This window comes from Stegodyphus dumicola, chromosome 6, assembly GCF_044657685.1.
Source record: "Stegodyphus dumicola isolate Sdum_Otavi_A_Nest chromosome 6, ASM4465768v1".
NCBI classification, from domain to species: Eukaryota; Metazoa; Arthropoda; class Arachnida; order Araneae; family Eresidae; genus Stegodyphus; species Stegodyphus dumicola.
In genome coordinates, this window is record NC_140773.1 from 147,035,173 (window position 1) to 147,053,108 (window position 17,936).

General features: G+C 30.4%; 1 protein-coding gene across 9 annotated transcripts in view; it reads left to right on the forward strand.

Annotated features, from left to right (window-relative positions):
- Nucleotides 1–17,936, forward strand: part of LOC118203868 (cell adhesion molecule Dscam1-like) — a 123,114-nt gene that overhangs the window by 89,982 nt on the left and 15,196 nt on the right. For 8 of the 9 annotated variants that reach the window (XM_085818982.1, XM_085818987.1, XM_085818981.1 and 5 more), the window contains 8 exons: nt 3,807–3,954; nt 5,088–5,236; nt 8,255–8,386; nt 8,607–8,771; nt 10,088–10,158; nt 10,278–10,515; nt 12,072–12,170; nt 14,565–14,753. In XM_085818982.1, the coding sequence (XP_085675108.1) occupies nt 3,807–3,954; nt 5,088–5,236; nt 8,255–8,386; nt 8,607–8,771; nt 10,088–10,158; nt 10,278–10,515; nt 12,072–12,170; nt 14,565–14,753 (1,191 nt within the window). Of the gene's footprint in view, nt 1–2,125; nt 2,297–3,806; nt 3,955–5,087; nt 5,237–8,254; nt 8,387–8,606; nt 8,772–10,087; nt 10,159–10,277; nt 10,516–12,071; nt 12,171–14,564; nt 14,754–17,936 lie in introns of all 9 variants that reach the window. The other variant, XM_035376165.2, reaches the window with a different exon arrangement.

Genomic DNA, 17,936 nt, shown 5'->3' on the forward strand with positions numbered 1-17,936 from the left:
GTTAATATAACTTTCCTCTATGTTATTAATTTCTTTAAAAATAAATTAAAATATCCCTGTTTCCTCATTTTGAGTTAATACTTATTTTTCAATAATTAATTTTATGCATTAACATTCATTGATTCAAGGGTTTCTGAAATATGAATACGTGTATGTCTACTTTTTTAAGTCTGCTTCCCATATTTATTAGATGATCGGTGAGTAGATTTCTAAATATGAGAAATCAATGAGGAAACATTCAAAGAAGCTCCTTATATTGCTTTTAAGGTTTATTTCAAAGTGTCAAGAATAGTATCATTAAATGATCAAGTATCATTAAATGGTACTTTTTAATAAATTCTTCCCTGTGAGGTCATTTTCTTATCAATCTTTTTAAACTAAAGAATGGGCTAAAAGCAGGGCAGAAAATTAGAAAATTATTTGCATAGCTTTATAACACTATAATTTCATAAGATATAATAGTAATACCGTAATTTACAAAAATATTTCAAAGTATTTTAATGTGGGGTTGGGAAAAAATTTCACTAGGAGGCAAAATTTACAGGAAATCCAGACGGCCATATATTTTGCAATGCTAATTTCGAAGGAGTGTGAAAAATAAACCAGCTATTATTAGTTGACATCCATTTGGTCTGAGATATTCACATCTTGAATATAAAGGAGCCTCTTTCAGGCTCAGGTATTAGATTTTTCATGCCATATTTAATTTTCTTTGAAGTTACTATACACACTCAAAATCAACCCGCATTCAAGGCTCCTCGTTAACAGTTTTATTGTATTAAATTATACTGCCATGAATTATAAAGGTTAATGCACATTTCGTTTGAATTTTGTAGATATTATAATTAAAAACATTTAATACTTTTGGAATATGTAATTTATTGTTCGTCTTTTTAAAAATTATTTATAAAATCGCAGTTATAGTGTAGAAAAGGGTACCTTTTGATTTGGCGCCAAATACCGACGCTGCTAGGTTTTCGGGTAATCGATTCTTTTCCCCCAATGTTATAGCAATTATTTTCTTGTTACTTGACAAAGTGTAAGTTTCATCTGATTGGAACGTCTTAGTTTAATGATCCAGGGCTACGTGATTTGTGGTACGTGTATCACGTATTACAAATCGCATATTTTGAATTTTGACAATATTTTGAAATATTGGAATTTTAATTTCCCTTAATTGACCTTTGGTTTTCATTAGCTTGTAAAGTATTTCTCCCGCCTTCTTAGCATGCCTTCGTAGTGTAGTATTTAGCACGCTGGGCGTATTCCAGAGGTCCGTGGTTCGATTCCCGGCGAGGGCGTTGCTCATTTTTCATCTCTCCTGCTTCCAAAAATACCTAAAGTCTCTACAAGCTTGATGGCTCTAACTAATCAATTGCCCCGTCAGTTCCACAGAGAAGGTTTTTGGTAAAATAACTGCTCGTTTGCTTCATAATTTAGAGCAAAAGGGTAAGAAAGTTGTAACTCATTGTTGTAGGAATGTAGATTTAATTATGATTTAATTGCTTGTCATGAACGCCAAGTTTGTACGAAGGATATGCATATGCATCTGGTCGAGATTAAGGATCAAATGGATGGCTATGAGTGGGTTTGTCGCGAGATAGGTGCTCGAAACTAGTGCTCATACCATCAGTATTGAGAGCATGTGAAGCCAGATTTAGAGCGAATTTCGAAAGCGGGGTTTTCGACAGTCATTAGATGACATTTTGTATTTTTACATTGAGAAGATTATGTGACGATGCCAACTGACGGAGGGTCAATTCTGGGACTACATGATTTGCATAATGTGTGTGCAGCAATCATCCGACGTTGATGATGAGACGTTCACTAGAACACACGAGATGAATACATTTGTTGTTTTCGTAACATACGTTTTAGGCGTTGTTTGTGAAAGCCATCTCGGAAACATTGTTTTTGGCGCCGTTCTTGGAGTCATTAAAAATCGGCAGAAAGATCAAAGAGCTCCCTCTTATAAACATTTACCGAAATTGCATTTTGATTTCCATTACTACCTATACTAATTAATTACTAAGTTACATCAATAAGTAATTTAAGAATAAAATAAAGTTGCATTGTAACGTATGTAAATAAATCAAAAAATATATTTTCCGAATTCATTTTTCAGGAAAAGCAGGACGTTTTGAAAATAGTAAAGCCAATCAGAGATGGAATATTTCCAATGATGGTACTTTAACGATTTCTAACGTAAATGAAGATGACGAAGGTAAATACATCTGTGAAGCAAGTAATGGAGTGGAGACTAATCTAAAAGCAGAAATGGTCTTAACTGTATTTGGTAAGAAAAAAATGAAATACGAAGATTTGATAAATTTAAAGCTTCATTAGGTACCAAATGGATGCCACACAAAAATCTGTACAAAGGAATGTCTAATTTCCGACAAAGGAAGAGCATTGTTTAATATGATTCATAACCTGAAAAGCAGATTTTGGTTTAAATACACACAAGGTATATTCTTTCTGATAATAACAAGCACTTAAAATAATTGTTACTGGAATTTCTACCATTATAAAATAAAAATAAATATCCTGTTTAATAAAAATGTTTTGAGGTTCTCAAAAATGTTCTCTTAACCTTTCTTGTGTGCATTTTTATTTTATAATACTATGCGTTTCATATGAAAACTGCTCGAGCATTTCACGATGGTAAGTAAAAATTATTTTAAATTTAAATGTTAAGAGCTACCTAAAAATAGTAAAACATATATTTTTGATAGGAGTATTATTAATGTGATATGGATTTTTCCAATAAAAAATGACTAATTTTATCTATTTATTTTTCAGGTAGCTCAAGAGAATACTGGATTAAGCATAACATAAAAATTTCTTTTTAATTTATTCCATTGGTCTAAGAAGGGATTTATCGCGTTACAGAACGAATCTGTTTCTGTTATAACTATAAATGGAATATTACGAATTGGTTTTATGTGTAGGGAATATTTGACATGACGCTTGCTTAGCACACATTATTATGTAATGTTATTCTGATGAAATGCACTTTTAGACTATTTTGAGTGTTTGCTTTCTTTGTTAGTCAGTGTTATTCTATTTAAAGTGTTCTTAACTACTGCACGCAAATGCTATTTTTCAGCTCCTAATATGTAATGAGCATGCTGAAAGATTGCCATAACTCGTTTAGAATTAATTCTTTAGGAAAGACTAATAAATATAATATTTTTTCAAGTTTAAAGAATTCTTTAGATAGCTTCCATTCCTTCTCAAAAAAAGTTCTATCAGCGATCGAACAGTAAAAATCGCGGAACACTGGTAGTTCGACCAGGGATTGAATCCCGGTGAATGCGGTGGCTGCATGGTTAGGTTTCGTGGTTTTTCCCATGTGAAACGTATATACGAGCCAGTTTCTCTTAATACGTCCTCTACGAAGGCATCCCTTCTCATAGGCAGAATGCTCTTGAGTTGATTTGCCTTAATCAATTAACATAAACTTCTCAAAACTGAAATACATATGCGTGCAGTATTTTAAAAAACTGCAATGATGTATAACATTTGATGTGAATATTGGTGATTTAGTGTCTAATAGAAAAGAAAAATAGAAATTCATTTGTTATTCTCTAAATAGTCAATGCTGCTCAGCCCTGTTGACAAGTGATTGAATAAATTATTTTTTATGCCTTTCTTTATTACATGCTGATTTCTATTTTTCTGTGTAAAACAAACAAATGCATATTTTGAAATTATATGCTGTTACATTCTCTTCATAATTGAATCAATATACAAGTAATATAAAAATGATATTCTATTTAAATTTGAAATTATTCTTCTTATAGTGCCTGCGAGATTTGAAGAACATTTCACGGCTGAAACAGTACGACAAGGTGATAGTGCTGTTTTGAGATGCGATGTAACGGGAGACCAACCGATCAATATTGTTTGGTACAAGGACAAAAAGGAGTTAGAGATAACCGAACTATCCAGGTTTTCAAACATAATTTACTTACTTTTTCAAATTATTTTTTTTATACTAACGTTTGAAAGTCTGTTAACTACTAGGTGTATTTTTCGAGTTATGCTATTAATCCGTGTCGTACTCGTAACATCTGCACGAATTCGAATTAGCAAATTGCCAGTTCTGAGAGGTGTTATCATTCTACGCAACATATTGTAATTTCTTTATGATTTTAATTCTTTACATTTTTCTTTATTTTTTCTTCAAGTTTTTTCATTATGACATGATCTTGCTTGTAACGAACTGAATTATTTAGCAGAGGCATTAGTACTTTTTAATGATAATATGTAAATTTATTCTCTAATTATTTTGATTAAAAACGCTTCATATGTATATAGTACGCACCTCAGCTATAGGATTTAGTGATTACAATAGTTCAATTCAGTTTACTTTGTCATTTTCACTTATAGAATGATAGGTTAATAAAAAGCTGTAACGACGATAACAATATAGTATGCTCTGAGGGTAAAAATACGCACCAAGAAGGAGTATTTGGCTTCAAGAGGGCTTGCTAATCAAATCCAAAACGCACTCTACTAGGTAGAGATCTGGAGGTTTAATAGGCCAGGGAAGTGTTTAGCAAGTTATACCTGAGATATGGCGCTAGAATACAATCGAGATGCTCAGTTAGAATGATCTGTAGCTCTAGCTATTCATTCACTGGCACCGCTATCTTATCATTTCCATACTACATCCCAAGGTATTTAATTTCTTTGCAATCAAGTAACTTCTTTCTGATTGTTTTCCTTTGATTGTTTTGTCTCTGGTTGTTCATTCGCTATCGTACATTAGAAAAACAGAAATGTGTTTCACAGACGAATTTACATTATCGAAAATTTTGTTTGTCTTCATTTTTAATGAGATGTTATAATTTAGCATGCTTAAGCTAGTGTTTCTAACTCAATACATCGCCTGAAATTTTATAAATATTTCTCGTTTTTATAACATTTTGTAAGTAGCATGAGTCACAGAAGTTGAGATTAAAGAAACAAATTTTTTAAAATTATGAGTCAAATTTAATATAAGGTTTTATTTAAATTATAAAAAAATAAATGCTGTGTATTTAAAAACGGTTTTAGTTAAAAAAGTTATTTAATTTTAGGTATGAAAAGTTCGAAACTTTTACAAAGAATGGGGTGAATTCTGAACTGTTCATAAGGAACATTGACCGACGAGATGGCGCACTGTATTCTTGTACGGCTTCGAACAGTTATGGGAGCGATGAGCGTAATATTAAAGTTTTATTAGAAGGTATGAAATTAATAGTATAATTTTGATGTACTGTATAATGAGTTTTTACAAAAATATGATCTCGTTTATTTCGAATAATTTACAGTTGTTTGGTATTTTGCTGTTTACACTGAGAGCAACGAGCAAATTTTTAAAATGGTTAATGTTTCTTTGTTTCAGTGTTCACGTACAGAAACACAATTTAGTATTTATGACGCAAAAATATTATTAATATCGTATTTAAATACATTTGTCTCTTCAATATTCCGTGGGTTTTTAAATTTTTAGTTGTTATCCAAATTTAGAGTTTTCGTGGTAGAAAACATTCTGAATTTACCTATAAATTTAAAATGAACTTTAAGTTATTATAAGCACAAAATACCAAGTATCTATTGCCATAGTTTTAGACTGCTTTCAAAATAAATGTACTTAAAAAGAATTAAATGCAACATTTCAAAAATATGGACTAACTAATATCACAGCCATTAGGAATTAACTGATCTTCTTTTTTTCTTCATTAAGTACTCTAATGAAAGTGAGGCAATTTTTTTTCATTTGTAGTACTTCCATTTTTCAGAGATTATATTGTTAATAAGAGCACAAATGTTTAATTTTTAGAAACTAAAATGCAAAACATGCTTTTTCGAAAAATCTAAGCAATGAAATTTTGTTTTATTTTCTTAAACATACCATTTTTTTCCCAATTCTAATAGAAAATTTAAATAATTTTTATTTACGCAGGTTTTCCAAATAAATACAGGTTTTTTTTTCTGTGTTTCGTTTATAGGGACATATTGGATGTAGTGTAAGCAAATCTAGTTAACATATGAGAGACTTCAATTCAGTTTTTGGCACAGTACATTTTTTAAAATTTCCTGTTTCATGAAAAAATACTAATTATAAAACGCAGCTATAAATATCGGGAGGATTTACTTGCCTAAAGTAAGAAACCTCAACAATTTCCATTCAGTTAAAATTAAAACACGACTCTTTATTATTGGCGTAAAGTAATAAATCCCCCGAAACAATGGTTTATGGAGTAAACAAAGAATAGTAGGCCACTATGAATGTTTATAAGTTTCCTATTTTGTATTATTTAATTAACATATCGTGCGCATTTAAATTAATTAAATAGAGTTTTGAAAAGAATTTATTGTACTGTTTTATCTTACAATGTATTTTAAACAACGAAAAATTAAAACACAGTTAAATAAAGTACTAATAATTCTAATAGCTAACTCAGAATAAAGAGAAGGATGCATTATTTAGATAAATTTGTAAGGTATTTCTCCCTCCTTCTTAGCATGCCTTCGTGGTGTAGTGGTCAGCACGCTCGATGCGTATTCTAGAGGTCCGTGGTTAGAGTCCCGGTGAGAGCACTGCTCATTTTTCATCTCTTCTGCTTCCAAATAACCTAATGTCTCTACGAAGTCATTTTCAGATATCTAGCATCCGAATAGATGGTAATTTATTGCACATACATTATTGGCCAAATTTATTTAATATTATTTAAACATTATGTACTTTATAAAAGATGTGGAAAAATGAAATCAAGAATTCAGAGTTAACAAGATTTTGTTTGAGTTTTGCAGAGAGTTTGAGCTCTGCAGGCGTTCATTTAAAGAAATCTGTATTGTGCAGAATACTGCTCTCTTGAAGAAGAGATACCACATTCAGGTTGTCTAGTAAAGTGAACTGTGGCACTGCATAATTTAATGTAAAAATTACCCATTCACTGACATTTTAACAAAATGGATGTATTGATGTACAAAACCCCAGAAAAATGTAACATAGCAGAAAGGTTATTTTAATCAGTTCAAGTTACAACACGATCTCACAAAGGTTAGTTTTACTTGTTATCTCATAATACCTAGCTATAGCTCATAATACTATTATATTTATTACATTTTACAGTGCTCATGTTAAGAATGGGCATGCCAATAAATAATATAAATATTGAATAAATATGATTGTGTGAAACGGCAAAAGAAGCTTGAGTTGAAATAACTTTTCAGACATTTTTTATATATTTTACTCCTGACTGAGAGTCAATAGCTAACAAAAAAAAAATATAGTTAATTCTATTCAGGAATCATCTTTCAAAGTATTGTGTTAGTATCATTTTAACACTTTCATATTTTTTAACATTCTTTACTTTATTTTTATAACACTTTTCACTTTAATCAGGTATTCTTGAGATTTTTTTCTGCTGTATTTTTTAATAACAAAATTGAAAAACTGGCCGATGAAAAGGCTGAAGTTGAAAAATATGAATTTATCTTAATATTGAATGATCTAAAATTCATTGAATTCGAAAACAAGTTTTTTTTAATACTTGCGCAATAGCTGCAAAGTAAGATAATAATAATTTATTCACTAAAGAAATATTGATTATATTATCTTCTAATATAAATTTAGTAGAATATATCAAAAAGAGGGATCCCACATGTAGGAAGTAAAGTTTGAAAAAGAAAGTAAAGTTTTTTTTCATGATTTACATTCAAGTTCCTTTAAAGCACAATTTTCGGAATTAAACTTTCTACGTGTGGGTTCCCTCTTTTTGATACATTCTACTACATTTATATTAGGAGATAATATAATCAATATTTCTTTAGTGAATAATTTATCTTAATATATACATACATATATAATATCTTAATATATATTTTATGGTTTTTAAAACTCATATCTTCATATTGCAAAAGATATGAAGATCCACGCCACACTAAAAACACCAATAAAGCCATGTCTTTCTCTTTTTCTACTTCAAATATCTTATTATAATAGTTATGATTTTAATTAAATAAATTTATTATTGGTGCCAAATATTACTATTGAAGAATATTTTTCTTTCGTTATTTATTTTATGGAAGTATATTGTGGAATTTGAGAATTAATTAACAGTAATTACAAATGTATAATGCAAAAAGTGTATATTTAATGAAATATTAAAGTTGCATATTTATTGAAACTATTTATTGGTTATTCATTTTCTTTTATTTCAAGCATATTTAATACGATATTACATTAATTCTGCAGAAGTTCCTGCTAAACCTTTAGATGTTAAAGTCCTTGATGTTTGGGCTCGAAGTGCAAGCGTCGTTTGGTCTGCTCCATATGCCGGGAATAATGCTATCACAAAATATAAAGTACAATACTGGAGGGATAAACGTAAGTTTTCTTGGACTGCGTGACTCATGGTAAATCTCTGAAAATATTTTTCAGTAAAATATTCTGTGATCCTCCTAGAAGCATTCAATCCAGCCTCTGTTAAAATACTTCAATTAATTTAAAATGAAGATATAATTAGTTTCAAATAGCTTTTAGTGATTAACGAATGTTGTTTTAGCAACAAGATTTCAGTTACGTTAATTTTCTAACGTTTCGACAGATGGCCCTCAAACGTTGAATGAAGAAGAAATCAGTGCAGGTCAGACAACAGCAGTTATTCAAGGTCTTAATCCAGGCACGTCTTATGCACTGGCTGTTGTTGCTGAAAATACAATAGGTCATGGTGAGCCATCAGAAACCATAAGATTTATAACGAGCGAAGAAGGTAAAAATTTATCAAGCAATTTTATCATTGTATATCTTACTTAAAAAATTGAAACTTAAAATTATTCTCAGATTTTTGCTTTAGTTTTGCATATAGAGATACTGCACAGGGGATAAAATGTTTTCACTTTAAAAATTTAATAATTCTTTTAAAAGGCAGTTATGGCCTACTGACTCAGTTTACTGTTTACATTAAGACAAGTTTTAAATAGCTGATAATTTCCAATTTTTTAATATTATACGGCTAAATTATCCAAAACAGTTTTGGATACTGTCCGTATTAGAACAATATTAGTTTGCTTATTTTAGAAATTCAGTGTAAAAGATATTGCACAGAGAAATAATTTAGTAAATATTTTAATAACACTCCACATATTTCCTTTTTTTGTTTTTGGACCATTAGTTATTACAGTAGAATTTATATAAAAGTTATCGAAAACTTAACTTTAGCCACTCATTGTCATTTCGTTTTCTCATTAGCAAATTTATGTTTAATGTTGAGTATGCTTTTTTACCTAAACTATACTAGTTTCCAGTACTATAATAGCAGAAAAATGTTAGAAATATTTTTTATTATTAGTAGACTATTTTTTTCTAATCGTAAATGTAATAATTTACTTTGTTTTATAGTTTATCTTTTAAACAATAACGTAATATATTTTCAAATTATTTGTAATTCTAAGATTAGAGTTCAAAGAAATTAAAAATCTGTATGCCGCTTAGAGTTATAAATTTAGCTTTTTCATTATTAAATTTTACTTCATAAGTAGATGATAAAAATTAAAATGAGACTAGAATTATTTCGTTCTGTGTTACATGTATGCAGTGTATCTTGCAAATATTTGGAATTGTGAAAATTTATCACCCAAATTTGATTAAATCATGCTTTGTAATCTGACTTAAGGTTATATGAAAGCATGCTCTTCACATGCTAATGCTATAATTCGAAACAGGTTAAAATAAAGCTGCGTGTTTATACATACTTACTTTTTGTGCCCTTAGGAATACTAATTTGTTATTGGTAAACATGCGTGTTGCATTTATTTAAAAGTAAACTAGAGGAATCCTGTTAATAATATTAGTAATTCTTACACAAGCCACATATTTGCGCAGAATCTTTCATTATGATTTATAAAAGTTTAGCTTCAATATCATTAATTAGCTGTACATATTTTATTTAGAGAAATAAATTCGCATTTTACATTTAAAATTTAGAATATCAGTAAGCAGATCTACCATCTCCATATCATCTCAGCTTTTTTCGCAATAAAAGAAAATCTGAAATTGATTGCATTAATTTTTTAAATTATTTCTTAGAGCCGAGTGGGCCTCCAACAGACTTAAATGTTGAAGCGAGAGGACCAACTTCTATTCTTGTGAGGTGGAAGGTAGAAATATTCTTATTTAAATTATTTTACTTGACAAATTTAGCTTAATGAATACAAAATAGTTACTTAAATCTGATTTATAAACTCTTATTTATTATTTATATAATCTTTTTTCATAGCCTCCACCTAAAGAATGCTGGAATGGTGACTTGAAAGGTTATTATGTAGGATACAGAGCTGAGAATACTAACCAACCTTATACATTTAAAAGCATTGAAGCTAGTACAAACGAAACTAATGAATACCTAATTGCTGGATTAACAAAGTCTGCTCGGTACAGCGTGCTGGTCAAAGCCTACAACAAAGCAGGGACGGGTCCTCCTTCTCAGGAACTGGTTATCAGGACACTAGATGGCGGTAAGATTTCGTAGCTATTTAAAAGGTATTCATGCTTAAGTATTACACGGGAAATCGTATTTTCGTGCATGAACGTATACATTATTATATTTAGTAAAAAAAGGAAATTTTATTTTTACAAAATATTTATTGCAAACACTGAATATCAATTTATTAAAATATCAGAGTTCGAAATAATCGCTAACTAGTTGAAAGCAGTTAAGACAGCACGTGAGAAACGAAAAATATGTTGGAAGGATACGCAGCCGTTCATGAACAGTAAGGGGAATTTCATCGTCGTTTTGGAATTCTATTTCACTCAGGGATGTAACTAATTCTTATTTTTAGTGATAATACGTTGCCAAAATGCTTCATTATCATCTTCATAACGATGCAGAAGACCTTAATAAACATTCGTACGTCTATCGGCCATGTCATGTGCTAAGTGCTTTCGTTGCTCATCGTGCACATTCTATCTGGAACTTAATTCAGCCTGAATGATGTGGTGTGTTGATCCAACGCAGTAGTTAAGCAGCCTTTTCTGTCATAATTTAATGGTTTTCATGTATCCCCCTTATTATAGCTGCAATGATATCTTCCATGACTTCTAAACCTGGTGTGGAGATTACTCTCCACAATACTGGTACTTATCTTCATTTTATCAGTCCACTTGCATAACGATTGAGTCCATTCATATACTTACATTCATCACATCCAAAGACGAATCTACTTAAGTTTCACTTCTTCGTTAAGCAGAAATCTTTCATCACTTCATTGCTGATACTTTGTGAACTATTGCAAAAGTCCATATCAATTTATCGTGCAATTTCCCATATCCGTAGGCTTGAAGCAAGTGTGTTAACACTGTCTATTAATAACCTTGCTTATTCTATTAATAGTGATATTGTTCAGTGGTATCGTTCATGCACCCTATTTTGAATACAACTTTTCCGGTTTCTTTCTGGATAATATGCGTGTACGTGTATGATATATGTATATATGTGTGTGTGTGTGTATATATGTGTAGTGTAATTCATAATTTAAATTAAAATTTCAAAACTTATTCTGAAGTTTCTAAGTTTATAGGACACTCAGCCCTAGCGCAAAATTGCTAATCATATCTATATCTTATTTATTGTTTTCATATTTGTATTGAAATGAAGAAGATGTCTTTGCCAAAATATTCTATAAATTTTTATCTCTAAAAGCGTTCTTTTATGTTTAATGTCGTACACTAGTGAAGAACTGTTGTTACTAATTTGCCAGAAGATTGTCTATTTATAGTATCAGAAGTCAATAAACCTTATCTGTTTATTTCGTGACTACGTTTAACATGAAAAGTGTTCCGAACGCTGGAACACACAATGATGATGTAACTTATTATAACCCTAAATTATAGACTACATCAAAATTTTTTCCCTGAGTTAAAGCTGCCATAAAATTATGTCATTATTGTTAATATTATAATTAGTTATACGACTTCAAATTATTTTCGAAGAAAACTGGAAGCTTGTAAAAATGTATCTAATTTTGTTAAAATTTTATTAGCAAAATGTTTGGAATTGGAATTTTTACAGATTTACCCAAGTCCCCTCCTATATCACTAGTGAGTACTTCTGACACAGCCATTACAGTGAAATGGAATCAAGTAGTTAACAGAGATGACCCACTTACAGGTATATAAAAGCATATTTAATGTTATAATGCTAAGTTAATTTACCCAGTTATTATGATTTATATTTTTACTGTCGCTTCTTCCTTCCGTTTCCCTACCAGAACGCAAAATTTGTCTAGGGCACCGGTTCTCAAACTGTGGTACATTACAATAATTTTAATGGTACAAATTTTACAGAAAAAAATATTAAATGAATGCTCAAAATGAATGTAAAATTGCGCCTCTTTTAACATTTTGTTTCATTCTTTATTATTCAGAAAGACATATACTTTTTAAGTTTTTGACTTTTACGACTCCAGCTTTAATGTTGAAATGACGACTTTTCCAAAAGCTTCGAAGAATTTCCCGACGTTACGATTTCCAAGAATCGTAGCGGCACAGTATACTCAGTATAGTATAACTTATTTATATTTTATTATAATTTAAAAGTTTCATTTACGAATATAATTAAATAATATAAATTAAAATTTTTTTATTCTTTGATTACATACACTCCATTTAGGATGCATTGATTTTTAATGGCGAAATGCTTTTATAGTGGTACATATACTTTTATTTTATATTTATGTGGTGCAAAATTTGAAAATTTGAGAACCCCTGTTCTAGGGTATTTAAGCCGAGTCTGTTGGATTGTAAGACAGAACATATTCTGCCTCTCAAAGCCACGTTTCTAGGTTTTAGCTAGCTCAGCTATGATTTCATACTTTGACTCAGCATTGCAATGCATTTAAATACTTACACCCTCTGGATTTGCGAGCCAACTTTGCGTGAAATTGAATTGTGTAGTCTTTGACTACTAGCTTAATTTTACATTTGAACTTGCTTTTACTTAAAGTTGCATCGCTGCAAGTGATTGGCTGAATTGTAAGCACGTGTCGTACATTTATGTTCCAGTTCTGATTTAATACAAGAGTTTGTTTTAAAACCTTCTTAGGACTTTGCAGTTCTATCCAGACGTAGCGATAATTCGTTTATTTTGTATTCGCTTAAGGAGTTTGATACTAGTTTTTGCCACGGAAACAAGTCAAAATTTATAATGTTCTAAATTTAAATGTGGAAAGCGAAGTATACAATATTCTTTTATTGCATAAACTGAGGTTTTTTTATTTATATCATTGATCTTTTTTTTATTTATATCATTGATCTCCTTTTATTTATATCGTTGGATTCATTCTTTTTTTAATTAAGTCATTGTGTTATGCCACTTTCTCTATTCCTATTTTTAATTACTCAAAGATATCTTATTGTATCATAAATGTAATTTCTTTAGTGTGGTCCGGAAAATTAAAATATTTCTATCTGCATTTTTAAATTTTTTCTGGGCGATAGGAATATTAAAAATGGTTACGTTTTCAAGGAATTAAATGAAAAACATTGCTATATTTTAAACAGTAATTAAAAAGTTCAGATTTATTTGTAATCTAATAATGACGGTTTTAATGAAAAAAGGTTCATAAATTAAATCTAATACAAATGAAAATAATAATATGTTTTGCTTGTAATCTTCATGGCTATGAATAGTAAATTGACCGAATGTTTGATATTGAAAACTACAAAATGCTTTGATAGGTAAAAGGTGTCTTGCACTCCTTTGGATTATCAAGTTTTAGCCATAGGCTTAGTATAGATAAACTTTATTATATAGATTCTCCATACCTTGTGTACGTATTTGTATATAATATGATGAAAAATTAACATATTACTTAAATTTAGTTTTATTTCTATAGATTAAAGCTTCACAGAAATCAGTTAATTCTGTTGAACTGTGGACTTCTGTGGAAGTCGACTTAAAGCAATTCGGTTTGTGTTTGCAAAACTGATGCACGAAGAATATTGATCCTTTCATTTAAAAATTTCTTACAAAGAAGCAACATTCTTTTATAATAAACTTTAAAAGCTCTCGATTGAATGAGGAATTTATGTTTTGAAATTCATTTAGTGCTTACTTTATTAATTAATATAAATAATGCCTGAAAGGAAAAAAAATAACTTGGAGATATATCCTATTGTAAATAGTAAATCAAAAGTATTTATTAAAATACTTGAAACTCCTTTATCTCAGTAAATTACTGTAAATATGATACGTGATTCAGTTAGACTTTAAAATAACTATGGGTACCTCAAAAGCTAATTCGTACTTCTTCAGTAAAAACCAGTCATGTAAAATTCAGTAAAGACTTGTTTATCAGATAAGATAAATCTTTTACATATCATTCAATTGCGTAAAATTTTTTAATTTAATCCAGCTGAACTTTTATTGATTTTTTAATTTTAATCTCAATTTACCGAATTTATGATAATGCTCTAAGTTCAGTGAATCCCGGATAATCTCTCTTCACGATACTCTTCATCGAAAATAAAAATTAAAAATTCTCTTAAAACAACTTTTTTGCAGGTTATACTTTGCACTATCAGAGAGGCTCGGGGCACTGGCTGCACGTTCCTCTTGTCGCCGCTGACCAGTCTAGTTATACTTTGACATCACTTCAAGCAGACACTTTGTATCATCTATACTTGACTGCAAACAACAAGCATGGTAGAGGCCAAGCTAGCGATATTCTAACAGTCAAGACAAAAGAGAAAGGTATCTATATTAGACTCGAGACTTTCAGTATAGTATTGAACGAAGTATCAAGATTGAAGGAATGATTACAAATTAAATTGTAAACTTCAGGATTTCGATTAAACTGGTAATTAACTACTCACCTAAATAGCAATCAGCATGTTTGAGAGAAATGGTATTTTAAGAAACCCATAATTTTTGCTTGAATTATTCAAAGATGCAAATGTTAAAGAATAGGAATGCAACATGAAGCGATAATCCCGCTTTTATTTATATTTTATTTCTGTATAAATGTCTTAGTAAAATTTTATTTTAATACGAATCAAATTTCTTACGGATTTGCCTTTCAATACAATTAAAATAACTGCATAATGCATAATTTTTAACTGTAATATTACAGTATAACGCGAAGATGACACTCATCCTAGAATAAGCACTGTGGAATTGAATGTCATCTCAGTGATAAATTTTGTTGGAAAAATAAGTTATAAATATATAAGAAAGAATAAAATATTAGTTGCATAAAAGAACATAAAATCTGCATGTGTAGATTTTGCAATGTTTCACAGCAACGGGGTTTCAAATCAAACGTAATCATCATTATTCATATCATTAATTTCAGTTGTCTACGTGTACAATATTGGTGTACATCATAAGCATGTTTTTAAGTAGAGCACTATCATCTTCCTATAGATATTTACATAACATCAAGATGTCCAAAACGCATTAGAAACTAACATAAAAGCAAAAAGCATGCTGAACAAATAACGTACTTTAAGAACAAATGTGTTTTTACAGACGAGTTATGATACAATCTAGAAGATGATAACTAAAGGAGAAAAAGTGGTAGTACAAAATATATAATATTAGATTAATGGTGCATGAAGATATACGTATGTTAAAGAGCCCTATTTTTATTGACAATGAGAAATTCTGAGACATGCGGGAGCATAGTATTTAACCGCTCTTTCAATGTACTAAACTGTACAACTTTTATTTGAAAGCGTATTCTCTGCCCAAGCCATCTAGTGTTCAGGAGTCGGTAATATCATATGGCAGTTCCAAATAAAGGGACATTCAAATATGCTTTTATGTCTGTCCCGTTCAGAGATAACTGCATCAAGGAACCCAAATCGGTTTAGATAGTACCTACCTGTTAAAAACTGAGTAAAACTTGTTTATCAATTTGCAATTCTCTCTTAAGTTTCGGCATGAGCTGATGGATACGCCTGCCTATCGCAGTTGAATCCCAGCGTTTCCGGCTACTGCGCTACAAAATAAAGTGCAAAATCCAAGATTCAGACTCTTCGAGACTTTGCCGAATCCGGATTTAGGAGTTTTCCGGATATTATATCATCGGTTTAAATCTAGAAAGATGGCATACAGAAATTATAAAATTAAAAATATGAATTCGTGATTTATGAAATATTGGCATTTATGATGTAAAGGGTATCAAAATTTACAAGAAAAAAAGAGACTAATATTTATTTGTTTATTTTATTAAACATTTCTTTCAGTGTAAGTTGTTTAAGTTGTTTCGAATTTTATGCTACTACGTTTTCTTTATTTCTATGGACATATTTGTTGTTCAGTTACAAAGTTACATTGTTCAAGTCCTGTAATGCTGTGTTAAAAATTCCGACTAACTTGTCATTTGAAATGTTTTCGTCTCCAGTAACCTCTCTGTAACTTCCTTCACCATCGGTAGCAGTATTGTTTGGATCTGGAACCATACTACAGATTTTGGCGTCTTTTAATTGATTGAATATTGGTGCATTGTCGTCGTAATAAAAAACTTCTGTTATATAATCTTCATTTATACTGCTTCTCCACATTTCTTTACAAAATCCATTAATTCGAAAATATCACTTTTGGTTTGCGATATCCGAAAACCTTCAAATTCGCGGCTATCATCATCATCATCCTCACCATGAAATATGGTAGCTGGTCATAAATTATACGAAGCATTTTTTAAAGTATCTAGAGACCCACTTTCCCACGATCTTGCTATGTTCCACACAGTAGAATAGTATTTCAATAATTCCTGAATAGTGTTGCCATTATTCGAGAAATTTAACTTGATATTAAAACTGCTACTTTACATTTGCATTTCAGCTCGCGCACTATTCCGATATCCGTAGGCTGAATGATAGGAGGAAAAAATAATATGGATACGTTATCTTTCACTAAAATATTAAGTGAAGTATGAGCCAAACCTTTGTCTACACTCAGGGCAATTTTTGCGTCATCAGGTAAACCAACCGAATTCAAATATTGCCGAGCCTAGGATATGAAATAATTTTTAAACCAATCATTCATTAACGCTTATGTCATCCATGCTCTTTTATTTGCACGATATATAAGGGAGAAATCGTTATTCCTTTAAATGATCGAGGTCGTGTATTTTTCTGATTACGAAAAGTTTACACTTGTGCGTTCCTGCAGCATTTGGCGCATGATAAAATTGTTAGTCTAGCTTTGGAATCTTTGACACCAGTTGGAGACTTTCCTGTAGAAGTTGGTTGCCAAGGTATTTCGCGGTACATATTGCCAAAAAAGATCAATTTCATCAAGGTAGTAAATTTGCTCTTTAGATAACTTTTCACTATTAATGAGTTCAATTAATTCATCTGCAAATAGTTCAGTATCAGCTGAAGCAGTATCACAATTTTAATTGCCTTATACCATGGTGATTTTTAAATTTGTCTAACCAACCTGTCGAATATGCGCACTCCGTTTTTAAGTTAATGTCTTCATGAAATATTTTGGCTTGAGCCATTAGCATTGGACCCGTGAATGGCGTGCCCTTGCCGCGACGCTGTCTGACTCATTCTATTACCACTTTGTCATGATCGTCCCTTTTAACATAACGAATAATTTTTCTGTTACTCATTGCGAGTGGGGTGTCGCAACCCACAAAAAATTCAAAAAGTCTTTTTTTTCTGTTTTCTTATGTCATATACAATTGACTTCCTCGCATAATTTTGAGACGGTTACGCCTAAATCCTTTTTTTGCAACAATTCCACTTTTTGCTTAATGGACATCAAAACATGCTTTCGCTTTGTAGATCCTGTTGCAGCTCCAGAATTAGAAAGTATTTTCGACATAATCGAAAGTTAATTTTCATAAAATTGTTGTAATAATAACAGTCTGCAAAAATAATAAGCTGGATCAAATCAGAAGGTTAAATAAGTGTACTAAAT